At 34.1% G+C, this 13,967-nt stretch overlaps 1 protein-coding gene across 1 annotated transcript in view; it reads left to right on the forward strand.

The window, feature by feature from the left end:
* The window catches only part of Wdr81 (WD repeat domain 81), a 94,483-nt gene that overhangs the window by 56,418 nt on the left and 24,098 nt on the right, over positions 1-13,967 (forward strand). The window contains exons 20-22 of the mRNA XM_069839584.1: positions 625-832; positions 5,262-5,555; positions 6,872-7,128. Of these exons, the coding sequence (XP_069695685.1) occupies positions 625-832; positions 5,262-5,555; positions 6,872-7,128 (759 nt within the window). The remainder of the gene's footprint in view (positions 1-624; positions 833-5,261; positions 5,556-6,871; positions 7,129-13,967) is intronic.

Below are 13,967 nucleotides of genomic sequence, written 5' to 3' on the forward strand. Positions count from 1 at the left end.
CTCACTGAGAATCTAAAAACGTGTATTTTTGTCAAAATCTTAGTATAAAATTTTCTAAACACCTTAAACCTTTCACTTAAAAAAAAAAAGATATAAAAAAGAATAGCTACACTACAAGATAATCTTCCGCATTAATGCGTAATATAGTTTTGATTGATCGCACTCAGCAACTGATTGTCAGCAGAAGAAAAACTTATTTTTCGTACTGAAATGATACAAAACACTGTTTATCAGAACTTGAAGCGCAAGTGACTTAACAGTACTCAAAAAGCACAATACAGAAATGTTTCACAGGCAGATTACTTGTCGTTGCTATAATGCATTTCACGCAACTTAGTTCATATGCTTCATCTTTTTCATGACTGCAATATTTTGGCTGGGTACAGTTAATATTTAACTTACCATAACTAACAGTGACAGAATCTTAAAATTACAACTAGGCAACATTCCTTAAGCGCGAATGACTCATGTTGTTCTGGGTGGCAAGAAAGCCGCGATCTCCATGAACTAAGTCACATGAAAAGGAGTATAGTATGTTGCCTACTTGCACAGTGTTGTGTATTAAAAAAGATAAACTATAATTTTATATAAACTGATACATTGTTACATACATTTTGTTGACAGGCATCTCCACGGCAACTGGCTTGCTTATTGGGAGCATGAAATTGGACGAGCAGAAAAAGACACACATTTCAACTTCAAGCAGATCAAGTTGCAGACATTCTCTGGCCACACGAACAGTGTACGGGCTGTTTTGGCCTTGGACAATGAGAATAGTTTTCTAAGTGGTAGTCGTGATAAAACCGTCAAGTTGTGGTCTTTGAGAAGCCAGGTAATATTCACAATCATAACTAAGACTATGTGGGCTAGATAAAGAGATTATGTTGTACCGTATGTAATCTATGAATTTAATTTATGAAGCCCTAGTAGATATTATTTGGTATAATAAATTCAGGCCAGATAACATTGCCAAAAGGGATTGTGAATAATCTTCTGAAACTGATTGAGATTTCTCGGTTACCAGTGCCTCCATATATGGTAACTCGCAAGGGAGGTTTCCAATGGGAAACGCTATATTTTAATTAAGTCTTTATTAAATTATAGGGTTCGAAAAGTAGACTAATACCCATAGATTTATAGCCATAGACAGTGGTTGCAACTCATTTGCTAGAAGTCAGCATAATTGTTTATTGTTATTAAAATAACATGTACAAAAATACAGGCTTAATTCTTCCCTGAAGGAGTAAAAGCTCGTGCTCAGGGAGTTATCTAAACACATATTTCACACAAACAACGATAATTATTTGACACAAAGTGGGTCAAGAAAAAAAAATTATAAGAATAAATTAACTTTAAAAATACAATTTCAATTTTAACAATTTAAATCATACAAATACATACACATATTAAATCAACATATATTCTTTAACAATTAAATTCCTAACGCTATTTTTGAAATTTCTGATACTAAAATTTTCCAAATTTGGGTATTTTAAAATTATTTTATTATATAAACTTAGGCTGGTTGAGTGGAAGAGAAGGCCTTATGGCCTTAACTCTGCCAGCGAAAATAAAACAACATTATTATTATTATTATTATTATTATTATTATTATTATTATTATTATTATTATTATTATAACCTTGGACCAAAGTAGGTACCATGGCTAAGAGCTGTGCTTCTGAAACACTTCGGTTCTTCTAGTCGTATAAAATCGGATCTTTTAGTTCCATATTTATGATGATACAATTTGAATATATTACGATTTTTATGAAGTTTGATAAGGCAATATAATAAATCTGTTTAATTTTGAAAACATTAAAATCAGTGAACAAAAGCTCGGATGAGTAATCCGTTGGTTTATTAAGGCATATTTTAATTATTCTTTTCTGAATAAGTATTAGTATTAGTGGAGTGAGATTAGAATGGATAATGATGTTCATTAATTATTGAAAACACCTCGGACTAAGGATCTAGCTCAAATGATGACCTCATCTCGCCAAGAAATTGTGAAACTCTTGACTTGTCCCACATCATAAAGCTTCAGTGCTGATGTAAGATCTATGGAATACAATAAATGAAATGGAATATATCCTTATTCCGGGGAGGAGGGTTATTCAATTATGTTGGCCTACACTATCATTGTGTTAGTACTCTTTTTTTCCACATATATTTAAAAACGAGTCTTCTAGGTTGATAGAAAATAATAATAATGATGATAACGACAATGATGATGATCCTTTCTAGTCTTAGACCTCATGGGCTGTTATGGCCTCCTGCCATCTTTTTGGTGATATTTCAATACAAAAGTGTATCAAGAAATATGTTATTGTTCTCCATTGGCTGAATTTGAGAGCATTTAACCCATTATTCTTCTTGCCTCCCAGTAGAAACGATTTAGGTTCTTTAATTTCTTTAACTCGTTTAATTTGGGACACTCTTGCAGGTGTTTATAATTCATTCTTGATCTTTGTTTACATAGGATAGGATGTTTTATACATTACAATTTTGTGGTGGTGGGCAGCTAAGCAAACGTTCTGAGTTTAAACGAACAAGCATATGGATTCTTTGAGGGATATTCTTTTATTTATTTGATGATTTGTTTGCTTTCACTGTGTTCCAGTTTTGTTCTTCATTTCAAATTCCATTTTTATTGGTATGTTTGCTTAAAGCTTAGGAGGGCTACAATAGTGGTTATCTTGACAACTCCAGTAATTAATCATAATGAGTTGTTCTGAGTTTTTCAAATTTATTTTATATTGTGTAATTTATTTTTGCTAGTATTTTACCACCATACAGAAGATTAAGTTCATTGTATGTTTTGTAGATTTTGTTCATAGATACATTGATTGGAGGGTCATTCACTCACTACTTTTTGTTCACGTCTGGTTTCGTCCATTACCTTTCGTCCATCTTCCTTTGTCCACAACTAGTTGGTCCACTGGTTTTACATCCACCCAAACATATCGTCTACATCTTTTCGGTCATTCACCAATAGTGGACGAAGTTCTTCTGTTCGTACATCTTATTATGTATTGTCGTGTTTCCCAGCTACAAATACAACAAAAGGTATTGTTATCAGCATTGTCGTTTGTTTCTTAGATACTTTTTGCAAGCACTTCTGTTGGATTTATGAACGAAATTTAAGTAATAAAAAATAATGGTAGAAATAGTATAGGCTACACATGTCGAAGGCAGTCAGTGTTACATTACAATGGGTACTGCTACCAGCTACCACCACTACTACCTCTCAATAAGCAAAGACAGAAAAAGAAGATATTGGAAATGTGAGAATTGACAGAATTGTAATGCAGGATGTATGACTGGAATTGACTCAAATAATGTTATAGTAGGCTATACAGTAAAACTTCTTTTTATATTTTTCAAACTTATGCATTTTTCACAGTTTTTCATTTTTTCCTAAGGTCCCAGCAAAATTCCTGTACTTTACATGCTAATTTATTTTGGATATACGTTTTTCGTTTATTCGTTTTTTACACTTACATGATTGTATATTACATTTCAGGAGATACGAAATGTCATTCATACGTTCTATATCAATATTGCTCGAAATTAGGTTTGTCATGAAAGTGTGGGAATGAGAAAATACAGTACATGTTCATTCTTAAGTTGTGGGCTTCTTTGAAATTCGTGGAAATTCGAAGCTGCCCATCTTGTCCTGTCACATGCTATCTTCAGTAATCTGGTTATGTGCCAAGTGGGAGAGTCCATTCAGAGAGAGAAAAGAAGGACCTATGTAAGAGAATTCCCACCTCATGTCATGTTGCGCAGAGGGGAAAAACAGAACATTTTAAACAATGAGAATTTGGCGCCAAAGCTGAAACCACACTGAATCCAACTACCCAAACACCCCTCCAAACTGGAAATATTTTGACCATAGCTCAACCTCATATGACGAGAAGTTGGCTGATTGGTTATTGAATTCCGATTCCTGTGTTCGCACTTAGGTTCTTTACATTGTACAGCAATCCACCTTTATGATAGTGTCATGGAATAAGTGTATCATTTGCTCAGTTACACCTGTCGCTTTTGAATTTGGGACCAAGACCTTTTTCTCCTCATGACACACATTCTGTTTAATGATATTGGAATATGTTTTTATAACAAAACAAGCACATTTAGATAATAAACACCCATGTAACGAAAGTTTTGAGAAAGCAAACAAAAAGAAAAAAAAAGGTTGTAAATTACAGTAAAACCCCGATAAGACGCTGTTCAAGGGACCGCGTGTAAACTGCATATTAACTGGGACCGCGTATTAGGCGGGTATACTCATTTTGACTTACATACAGTATCTATTAGCATTTTTCTGTATTGAAATGCATGATTCTTGAAAGGTAATACAGTATTACTCCATTATGTAATTACTGTACTGTACATTAAAGGCATTTACTATACTGTATGTATGTACTGTACTTAATTCTTTCGAAAAGAGTCATTTATAGTTGTTTGCCGTGTGCGTGTTCTCCAAGTCACTTCACTCTCTTGCGCTTACACCCTCCCGACGTCGCAGCTGCAGTGATTGAGTCGCGATTTTTTATTATCGTTCTGAATATCGATGATGGGATTCTTAATGAATCAGACAGTTGTTTCTGATTAAGAGTACCGGTACTGTTTTCATCGTACTTTCGTAAGATTTCCAATTTTTCCGACACAGAAAGTGCATTTCGTTTAAGACTCAATGTAATCACACTCCCAGACACTTCAATACACTGGACAACAAACTGACCAGCAAAAATTTCCAGAATTTTATTACAGTCGAGTGAGGAATGTTGTTTGAGAGAGAGAGGATTAGCAAGAGGGTGGATTATTGCAACTGTATGTAAGCTTTAAGTGCGCGGGTAAAGGGTCGAATAAGAGAGCGTAACAAGAGGGTGGAGTATTGTATAGTATGAAGGTTTAAATGCGCAAGTAAAGGTCGAATACCATTACTTTTCAGGTTAATGGCACCAATAAGTTCAATGGCCAAAATGTTTCATTGCTGTTACAGTACATTGCTGAAAATTACATCGAAAATATTCCACAAAAATAGCGTATTATGTGGGACTTGAGCGTAACAAATGGGGTTATATATGAAATGTTCAGGGACCGGACAAAAAAAGCGTATTACACGGGATAGCATAATAAGTGGGCGCGTCTTATCGAGGTTTTACTGTATATGTCTCGTACTTTCTTAAATGAACTTAATGCAGTTTTATTATAAAATTAATTGTGCTTTATTTATTTATTTTTTTGATCAGGGGGATGGAAGTGCAGTATCACAATGCCAGTGGACATACACAGGTCATCGGAAAACAGTTCTAGCCATCACATTTCTGGAATCTCTGCGCTTGGCAGCTTCATGTGATTCTGTTGTCCACTTGTGGGATCCGTTCATGGGCAGTGTAGTGGCACAACTGGATTCTTCTCGAACTCCGCCAATTACAGTACTAAGAGCTATGCCCCCACCCAGCACCTCACTCATGGCAGCTACCACTGATGCCACACTACGTCTTTTGGATGCACGCACAAGCACATTCGTCAATGAGCTTAAGGTGAATCTTTTGCCACTGATATTAATACAGTGCACACATAATTAATTTGTCACCAGAGTTCGTGTGCTGCATTACTGAACACATGCTTTTAATTTGCTTCCGCAGGTAAACATGTAAAGATGTTTGGAAATTTATAGCATGTCTTTGTATATTAAGTTTTCACGATTTTTTTATTGTAATCTTCAATTTTTTCTTTACAGTTATATTTCAGGAAAGAATTTTGTTTGTACAAACTATTATTTTGCTCTGAAAGTAGTATTTTTCTTTAAATTTAAATTGGTTTTTACTTTCTCATTACTTCATTATATATTATTGTGATGCTGCAAGAAATAGATTTTGAGATATTCACGGAGAAAATTTTCAAGCATCCCTGATACATGAACCATAATATATTCCTCGTCCATGAAGGATATGGATGCTTCATTTGCATGAAAACAAAAATAGTGATCTTTGGTATGCCATTTGCTTGATCATCTGTGTAGAACAATTAAGTTTATTGTAAGCTACTGGAAGGAGTTTTTTTTCAGTACCTTCCAGTATATAAAAATAGGAATGATGTACATGAAATATATTTGTTTTCACTATAAAATGAACGTATCTTCATTTGAATACATAGCAGACAATGGTGAATTATCTACTCGAAATTAGCTGAGACCTTTCTTTTAACTGTTCCTTTATCCATCACTGTTGAGTAGCGGTTAGTGTGTATGACCGTGAAATGAACAGGCATTTTGTGATAGAAGTATGTTGAGAAAATGCGCTCAGCCTTGCAATGCATGGACTCTGGTGCTATAAAACCTTGGTTTTTCTGAACCGACGCATACGACGTGCGAGATGCGAGGCTTGCGTCGCACAAATTTGAACTACAGGAGAGATAGTGAGTGGTTTCTATAACTGCGAGATGCGATATCTACGCACCTCGCAACTATAGAGACCACTCATTATCTCTCTTGTAGTCCAGATTTGTGCGAGGCGGGCCTCGCATCTCGCGCATCGCATGCATCGTTCAGAAAAAATGAATGCTTAAGATGGAAAGGTCCCCAGTGCTCTGCAGTGGCAAAGAGTTAAGTAGAAATATTTTTCATGTCAGTTTAGCTTGTTGTTTAAAGAAATGCTTTTGAATATGAAAGAATTGCAGCATTTATAAATTAATCAATTCAGCTGTTATTTCTGTGTCTAAATTTGTTATAATTTGTTCATTTTATTGGCAGAGTGCGAAAAATGAACAAGTGATTTCTATTCCAGAGTTATTATTAATTTTTACTGTAATATGAATATTGAAGTACAGTATTAACACGTTGTTACGTATTTGAAAGGTTTCTCTGAGCCCAGCTGGACTGATACGTTGCATAGCAGTTGGACCAAGTGGATATTGGGTTGCTGTAGGGCAGTCATCGGGTTATCTCACGATTCTCGACATAAGAACAGGAATGGTATTGGCATCATGGAAAGGACATGAAGGAGAAGTGTTGCAGTTAGTAGCATCTACTGACAGTTTGTTGGTAAGCTCTTCTCTGGATCAAACTGTATCAACATGGTCAGCAGTAGATGGAAAACTCAGTTTTCATATGAAGTAAGTATTTGTTACTATTTTTATACTCAAAGTAAATCATTTTCAATACAGGCTTGTTTATTTTATATCACACTTGCTGCCTATACTATAATAAAAGTCAGTACTTGCTTTCTATAATACCTTTCAGAATCAATTTGTTTGTTATTCATTTATAATCTCATGGATATGGATATAGTTTGTCACTCAACATATTCGGACCTGCTGACCCTTCACATTTCTGTATTCGGGCCAGCAGTCCTGTTCTTATACTACTTACAACATTTATGCATTAAGACATGAAGTGACCAATGCATGCTTTTCACTTCCTTTATTCATCAACTGTGTCCTTATGTGTCCATTCATTTCACTTATCACTCTCTATATTTCGTAATTTATTGTCTATCACTCACTATCGAACTACTCCTGTCTTATTCTATTTCCCCCTCTTCCTAACAATTTCATTTACTACTTAATTCAGTCCCTATTTTCTCTACAATTCCTCTTCATTTACCGTTGCTAACTCTTCGTTTTATTACTCTTATAATATAAATTAATTAATTTTCATGTTCCCTATATCCCATTGACTTCCTTTTTTTCTTTTTTACTTCCTAAACCCTACTGAAATATATCTTGGCTAACCCCTACTCTTAGCTCACCTTACTTTTTAATCTATTAAATTACGCTATTACGCACTATTCTTTACCTTCTTATTAAATATAAACATCATGATCTATTACTATTACTCAATCACTACTCTCCGTCCTTTCTCTATACACATTCCTCTGCTATTTTTTCCACCACTGACACACCATTTTCTTAAATAGAGATATCTTATGCAAAGTTTTACCATTAGATGGCAGGAGCATTCCCTGTGCACAGGGCTATATTATGTGATATGCTATGGTTCATTATGTTCTCCCGCTTGTTGGTTTTCTGTCTGTGTCAAAATTATATTTATAATTATTTTGTATAACCTAGTATAATTTAATATAATTCAGTATTTGCTTACCTCATAATCTAATTTAATTTACAATAAATAACAGCATAAACTTGTATAATACTGAGCTATTCCCCTCAAGAGGTGTATGGGGAAATCTGCAGTATGAAGAATATACATAGAGTAAATTAAATGTTCATGAACCTAAATGAGAACTTTGAGAACTAGATGCACGAATAAAAAAAAGAATGATCTTTGCCGAAGGTGAATATTGCCTCTTTAACCATAAGTATTGTAAGTAGGTACCATACGCCATAAATAGGATATGCAGTCACCAATGTCTTTTTTTTTTTATAGGGAAGGGACTATGGGGCTTGAATTCCTCGTACTTTTTTTCTCTAATTGCAGAAAGAACAAATGCAATTTTTAATAGAATGATACAATATGATCGTAGTAGTATCACGATTTTTCGTGCGTTTTGTAGTTTAAGGACATGCAGTTTTGAATACTATGTATGATGACTTTGAAAATTTGAAGTTAAAACATCGTTTCAATAAGTTACATAGACTATATTATTTATAGAACTATATATTTCTTTTCACTATGGATCGTCCTAGATAATAAACATCCCAGTTCATCAAGAGTTTACTGTAGGCCAAAGTATCATTCCATTGTAAAATGCAGTCATAAACTTTGGGGACTACTAGAAATACTCTATACAATCTAAGCTAACATAGCTTGCTGTCGAGGAAGTTGCATATGTTTTTATTAAAAATCTTTTGTTTGCCCTCTTTCAAATGAAACTGTAGCCAGCAATTCCTTATTTGAAGTAGTTCTTTTTGTTTAATAGACACAATTTAATTAGTTATATTTTTTAAGGCTAAAAACATATATTCAAAAATTTTCGGGACCTGATTGAAGACAAAAAGCTTTCCCTGGTTTTTACATAGAGCAACACAACAAAAATTTGGCATTTTGCGTTGTTTTTAAGAGTATTTACACTAATACAATACATAAATCCTCAATATATTGAAAAACAAATGCACACGCAAAGCGCATCCCTCAAAGTACATGTGTGGTATCTGTTATTGCTAGTTCAGGATATCCCTATTATATACTGACTTTTCTTTGTTACTACCCGTTCGTTTCTCACTATCTGATCAATTCACATTATTTATTTATTTAATTGAAAGTACACAGGGATGTGTATGTGTGTGTATCTAATGCCTACCCACTTCACTTTACTTGATTCAGGTTTACTGCCCATAAAAGCACCTTCTCAACATTTTTATTTTACAAGAAAAAAGAAGAAAATAGTCAATGATGTGAAACAAATTTATATTTGCAGCAGAGTATTATAACATATAGAATGAGTAAACTGAATAATCTGAATATACTGAATATAATGAGAGAGATAGAAGTAGCTTCTTAATTAACCAAATTTGCATAAATGTGTTTCTTAAATATATCATCTGTTCCTAAAAATAAATCAATATCATTGGGATTATTTAACTTGTTATAAAGGGACAACATTCTGATTAGGGGTGAATTTTTATGACTTTGTCTTTGATCTAGGAATATGGAAAAATACTTTTTTACGTGACTTAACGAATGGAGCATAAAAAGGAATTAATTTCAATATATCTGAAGAATCGATTTTGTTTGTGAGTATTCTCTTGGGAAATTAAATTTTGCATACTGATCTCCTATGTTGGAGGGATTTCAAATTAAACATTGATCTTACCTGCAATCTACGTAAACATTAATTTTTGGTCCTACAGAATTTATCTGTTATGGTGACAATGGTTATTAGAGGAGAAAAATTCGCTCCGACACCGGGGATCGATCTGGATCCTTGTTTCTACATACCAAGCGCTCTAACCACTGAGCTATGTCGAAGTTCAATCCACAGCACCAGATCAAATAGAGGGATTACATTGAATACATTGACTACAAGTAGCCATACTGTAGATATAACTATTAAATTCTCAATTTGTGGCAGAGCTGAGAGGTCCCGGTTCGATTCCTGGTGCCGGCATGAACTTTTCTCAATTTAATAAATATATCTACAATATGGCTACGTGTAGTTAATGTATTCAATGAGGACGGTGAGATCTCGTATATGAATATATATATATATATATATATATATATGTACCGGTATATGTCAAACGTTATCAGCAGGGAAAGGATTTATATGTAAATACATATTTACTTATAAAGCTAATATAATTTATATTTTGCATTATCTTTATGTTTCACAATGTGTAGGGTTGAAAAATCCTACTTTTATTTTCCATATTTTTCCATATTTTAGAGTTTAGTACATATTTTCGTTAATTTCCATATATTTTCCATATTTCATATAAAACAGTCCATATTATATTAGGTTTAACAATAAAACAAAACAAAATTCCATTAACTTTTAAAAATACATTTCAACAATAGAGATTTAAACACATGTTCAGTAATCCCTTTAACATCAGAGTTATTTGAAAATTAGCAGTCCTATCAACAATGGGAAAGTAAGTTACAAAACTGTATTAATTTAATTTAAAATTTTTAACAGACTTCAGTTGTAGTGATGGGCGAAGTTGTTCTTTTCCCGGAACAGTTCCGACGGTTCCGGTTCCGAAAAAATACTATGTTCCAAATAACAGTTCCGAAATAACAGTCACCAGTGGTGATGAGTCGGAGTCGTTGAGTCGTTCAAACGAACGGTAGTACCCTCCCTCTTTACCATAGACAAATAACACCATGCAGCTCACACTGGAGCACTCATAGGCATGACATAGTACACATTCTTATCTATAGATGGCACTGCAATGCACATTCGAATCGATTTTGGAAAATTGCTGTGCATGCGGACAGAACGCAAAAGCTTAATGTTAGTAATTACACAGCTGTTGACTACAAGGACAGAATACAACACTTTGTTTTCGTACATAAAGTTATAAAGATATGGTAGCCAACTAAAAAAAAAAAAAAAATCATTAATTTTTATTTTTACTTTTCTTAATGCACAGTTATAATAATAATAATAATAATAATAATAATAATAAATATTACAATTTCATAAATAAAAAATTATATATATTGGCAGTACTGAAACCTGGAAACCCCGCAGTGGGTTAGTAAAATGTTGGAATCGCATCTTTACCAAAGTGTAATTTAAACTTCGCATTAAACATCGCTCTCCAAATCAGTACTTATATGGGTAGTTTCCAACAAATAATGCTACAACATTTTTGTCGTTCTTTGATAACAGAGAAGATAGCACAAAAACTTGTGCTTGTCAGACTTAACCTCAACAAACGACATACAGACATTGTAACTAAACCACTCATTATCATTTACGACTTTAACCTTTGTATAGAATCAGCTGATCAATGAATTAATAATAGTATGCGTACTTTATGACTTTGTAGAATGTTTATAAAAACAGAATTAGTCAACTAATGGTGAAATAAACCATAAAGCGGGAATGAATATTACAGATTATTAAATACTTACTATAACATTACAGATGATTGGCCAGTCTTAACAAATGTTGATATTAAAAGTTCGCGCCACCGCAAGGATTTCAATTTCCATGCGCCCCCCTCCAACCACGTGAGAGTTTCAAATACCAACTTCATCCAACGAAGTTCCAAGTACAACATAAAGAACAACGAGAACAGTGGAACTGCTGCTGTCGTTGGTTCATCGGAACAAGCTCCGACGTTCCGACTGTTATCTCGGAGTCGGAACATACCTTGTGCAACGCGGTACTGCGAGCCCGCAACAGCTGGGCAAGTGAGCAGCTCGGAGTCGGAACACTGTTATTTCGGAACAGGAGGTTCCGACCTACTGTTCATTTTTGCAACAGTTCCGAGACCGGAACAGTTCCAAAATAACTGTTGTGTTATTTTTTACCCATCTCTATTCAGTTGTGCAGCTCAACAGTTAAATGCCAGTCAGAGTACACATAGGTTCAGTTTTGTAAATCATACTATAAAGACGGTAAATATGCCAAAAGTACGTCATTCAGTCAATTTAAAATCAAAACTAACAAGTTACATTTCAGAATTTAAAGAAGATGGTTTATCAACTGACAATAAAATATTATTTTGTAATTTGTGTCAGTGTGCAGTATCATCTACACAAAAGTTCCTGGTGCAACAACACATTACAACTAGTAAACATCAGGCCAACAAACAACTAAATTCCAAGCAGAGACAATTGTTTTTAACACAACCAACAACATCGAATGTAAGATCTGAGTTTAACATCGACCTGTGCCGTTCTCTCATCTCTGCTGATATTCCTCTCTACAAACTAAAGAATAAGGTCTTCAGGGAATTCCTTGAAAAATATACTCAACATACAATCCCGGATGAGTCAACACTTAGGAAGACGTATGCTCCATCCATCTACGATGAGACAATACAGAAGATAAGAGATGAAATTAAAGATAGTTCAATTTGGGTTTCCATTGATGAGACTCCCGACAAAGAAGGTAGACTTGTTGGTAATGTAGTTATCGGTTTGTTAAGTGAACAATATTCTGAACGAATTCTTTTACATTGTGATGTTCTAGAAAAGTGCAATAACAAAACTATAGTTAAACTGTTCAACGAAGCTATGGGTATCCTGTGGCCAAAGGGTATTATGTACGATAATGTGTTATTCTTTATTAGCGATGCTGCCCCTTATATGGTCAAAGCTGGACAAGCATTATCTGTTGTATATCCTAAATTGACTCATTTTACTTGTGTGGCGCATGCATTTCATCGTGTGGCAGAAGTGGTCAGAGACAATTTCCCTAAAGTAGATTTGTTGATTTCATCAGTGAAAAAAGTATTTCTCAAAGCTCCCAGTAGAGTTAACGTGTTGAAAGAAATGTACCCTGAAATTCCATTGCCACCAAAGCCAATTTTAACTAGATGGGGTACATGGCTAGAAGCAGTTGAATATTATGCCGAACATATAGACTCTATTAACAATGTTCTCCTTGCATTGGACTCTGAAGATGCAGTCTCAATTGATACTGCGAAAACAGTTACCTGTGACATAAGTGTGAAGAATGACTTAGCTCACATTCAGCATACATTTTCATGCATCATAAAAACGCTCAAAAGTCTCCAAAATAGGCACCTTTCACTATCTGAAAGTTTTGAAATTATAAATAGTACTGTGGAACAACTGAATCGTGGTAGAGGTAAAGTTGCAGATGCAGTAAGAGCTAAGGTGGACACTGTACTTTCAAAAAACCCTGGATATGAAGAACTACAAAAGGTTGTTGCTGTGATGAGTGGTGAATCAACAGTGAAGATTAACTTGGACTTATCCCCAGCAGACATTGTGAAATTGAATTATGTACCAGTTACTTCTTGTGACGTCGAACGCTCTTTTAGTCAGTATAAATCTATCCTCAGAGACAATAGAAGAAGATTCACTTTTCAGCACTTGAAAGAAATGTTTGTAACCTATTGTTATGGTAACAGACAATAAAAATTGTGTTTTGTTGAAACTACATTGGAAGATAAGGTACGTCCATTATATTTTTTGTTTAGTTTGATTAAAATGTACCAATATTTAACGTACATAGTCATTTTTTTATAATTTTAAGTCCATATTTAATTCCATATTTTGGTAAAAATCCATATTTAATTCCATATTTTGGTAAAAATAACTACATATATATTTACATATTTCATATATTTTTAGTCCATATAAATCCGTTCCCTGGTTATCAGTATTCATAAACTGTGTCGAAAATGGCCAGAAAGTCATTTAAATATGTGCTCCTGCATATGTGACTTGTATGTCTTAAAAATGCAGATAGTAGGCTATTGATGATATGAATGAAAAAAGTTTGGCCGGCACCATGGATCATGTCCTGGCATAGCTCAGTTGGAAAGAACGCTCAGCATGCATAGCT

This window comes from Periplaneta americana, chromosome 11 (genome assembly GCF_040183065.1).
Source record: "Periplaneta americana isolate PAMFEO1 chromosome 11, P.americana_PAMFEO1_priV1, whole genome shotgun sequence".
NCBI classification, from domain to species: Eukaryota; Metazoa; Arthropoda; class Insecta; order Blattodea; family Blattidae; genus Periplaneta; species Periplaneta americana.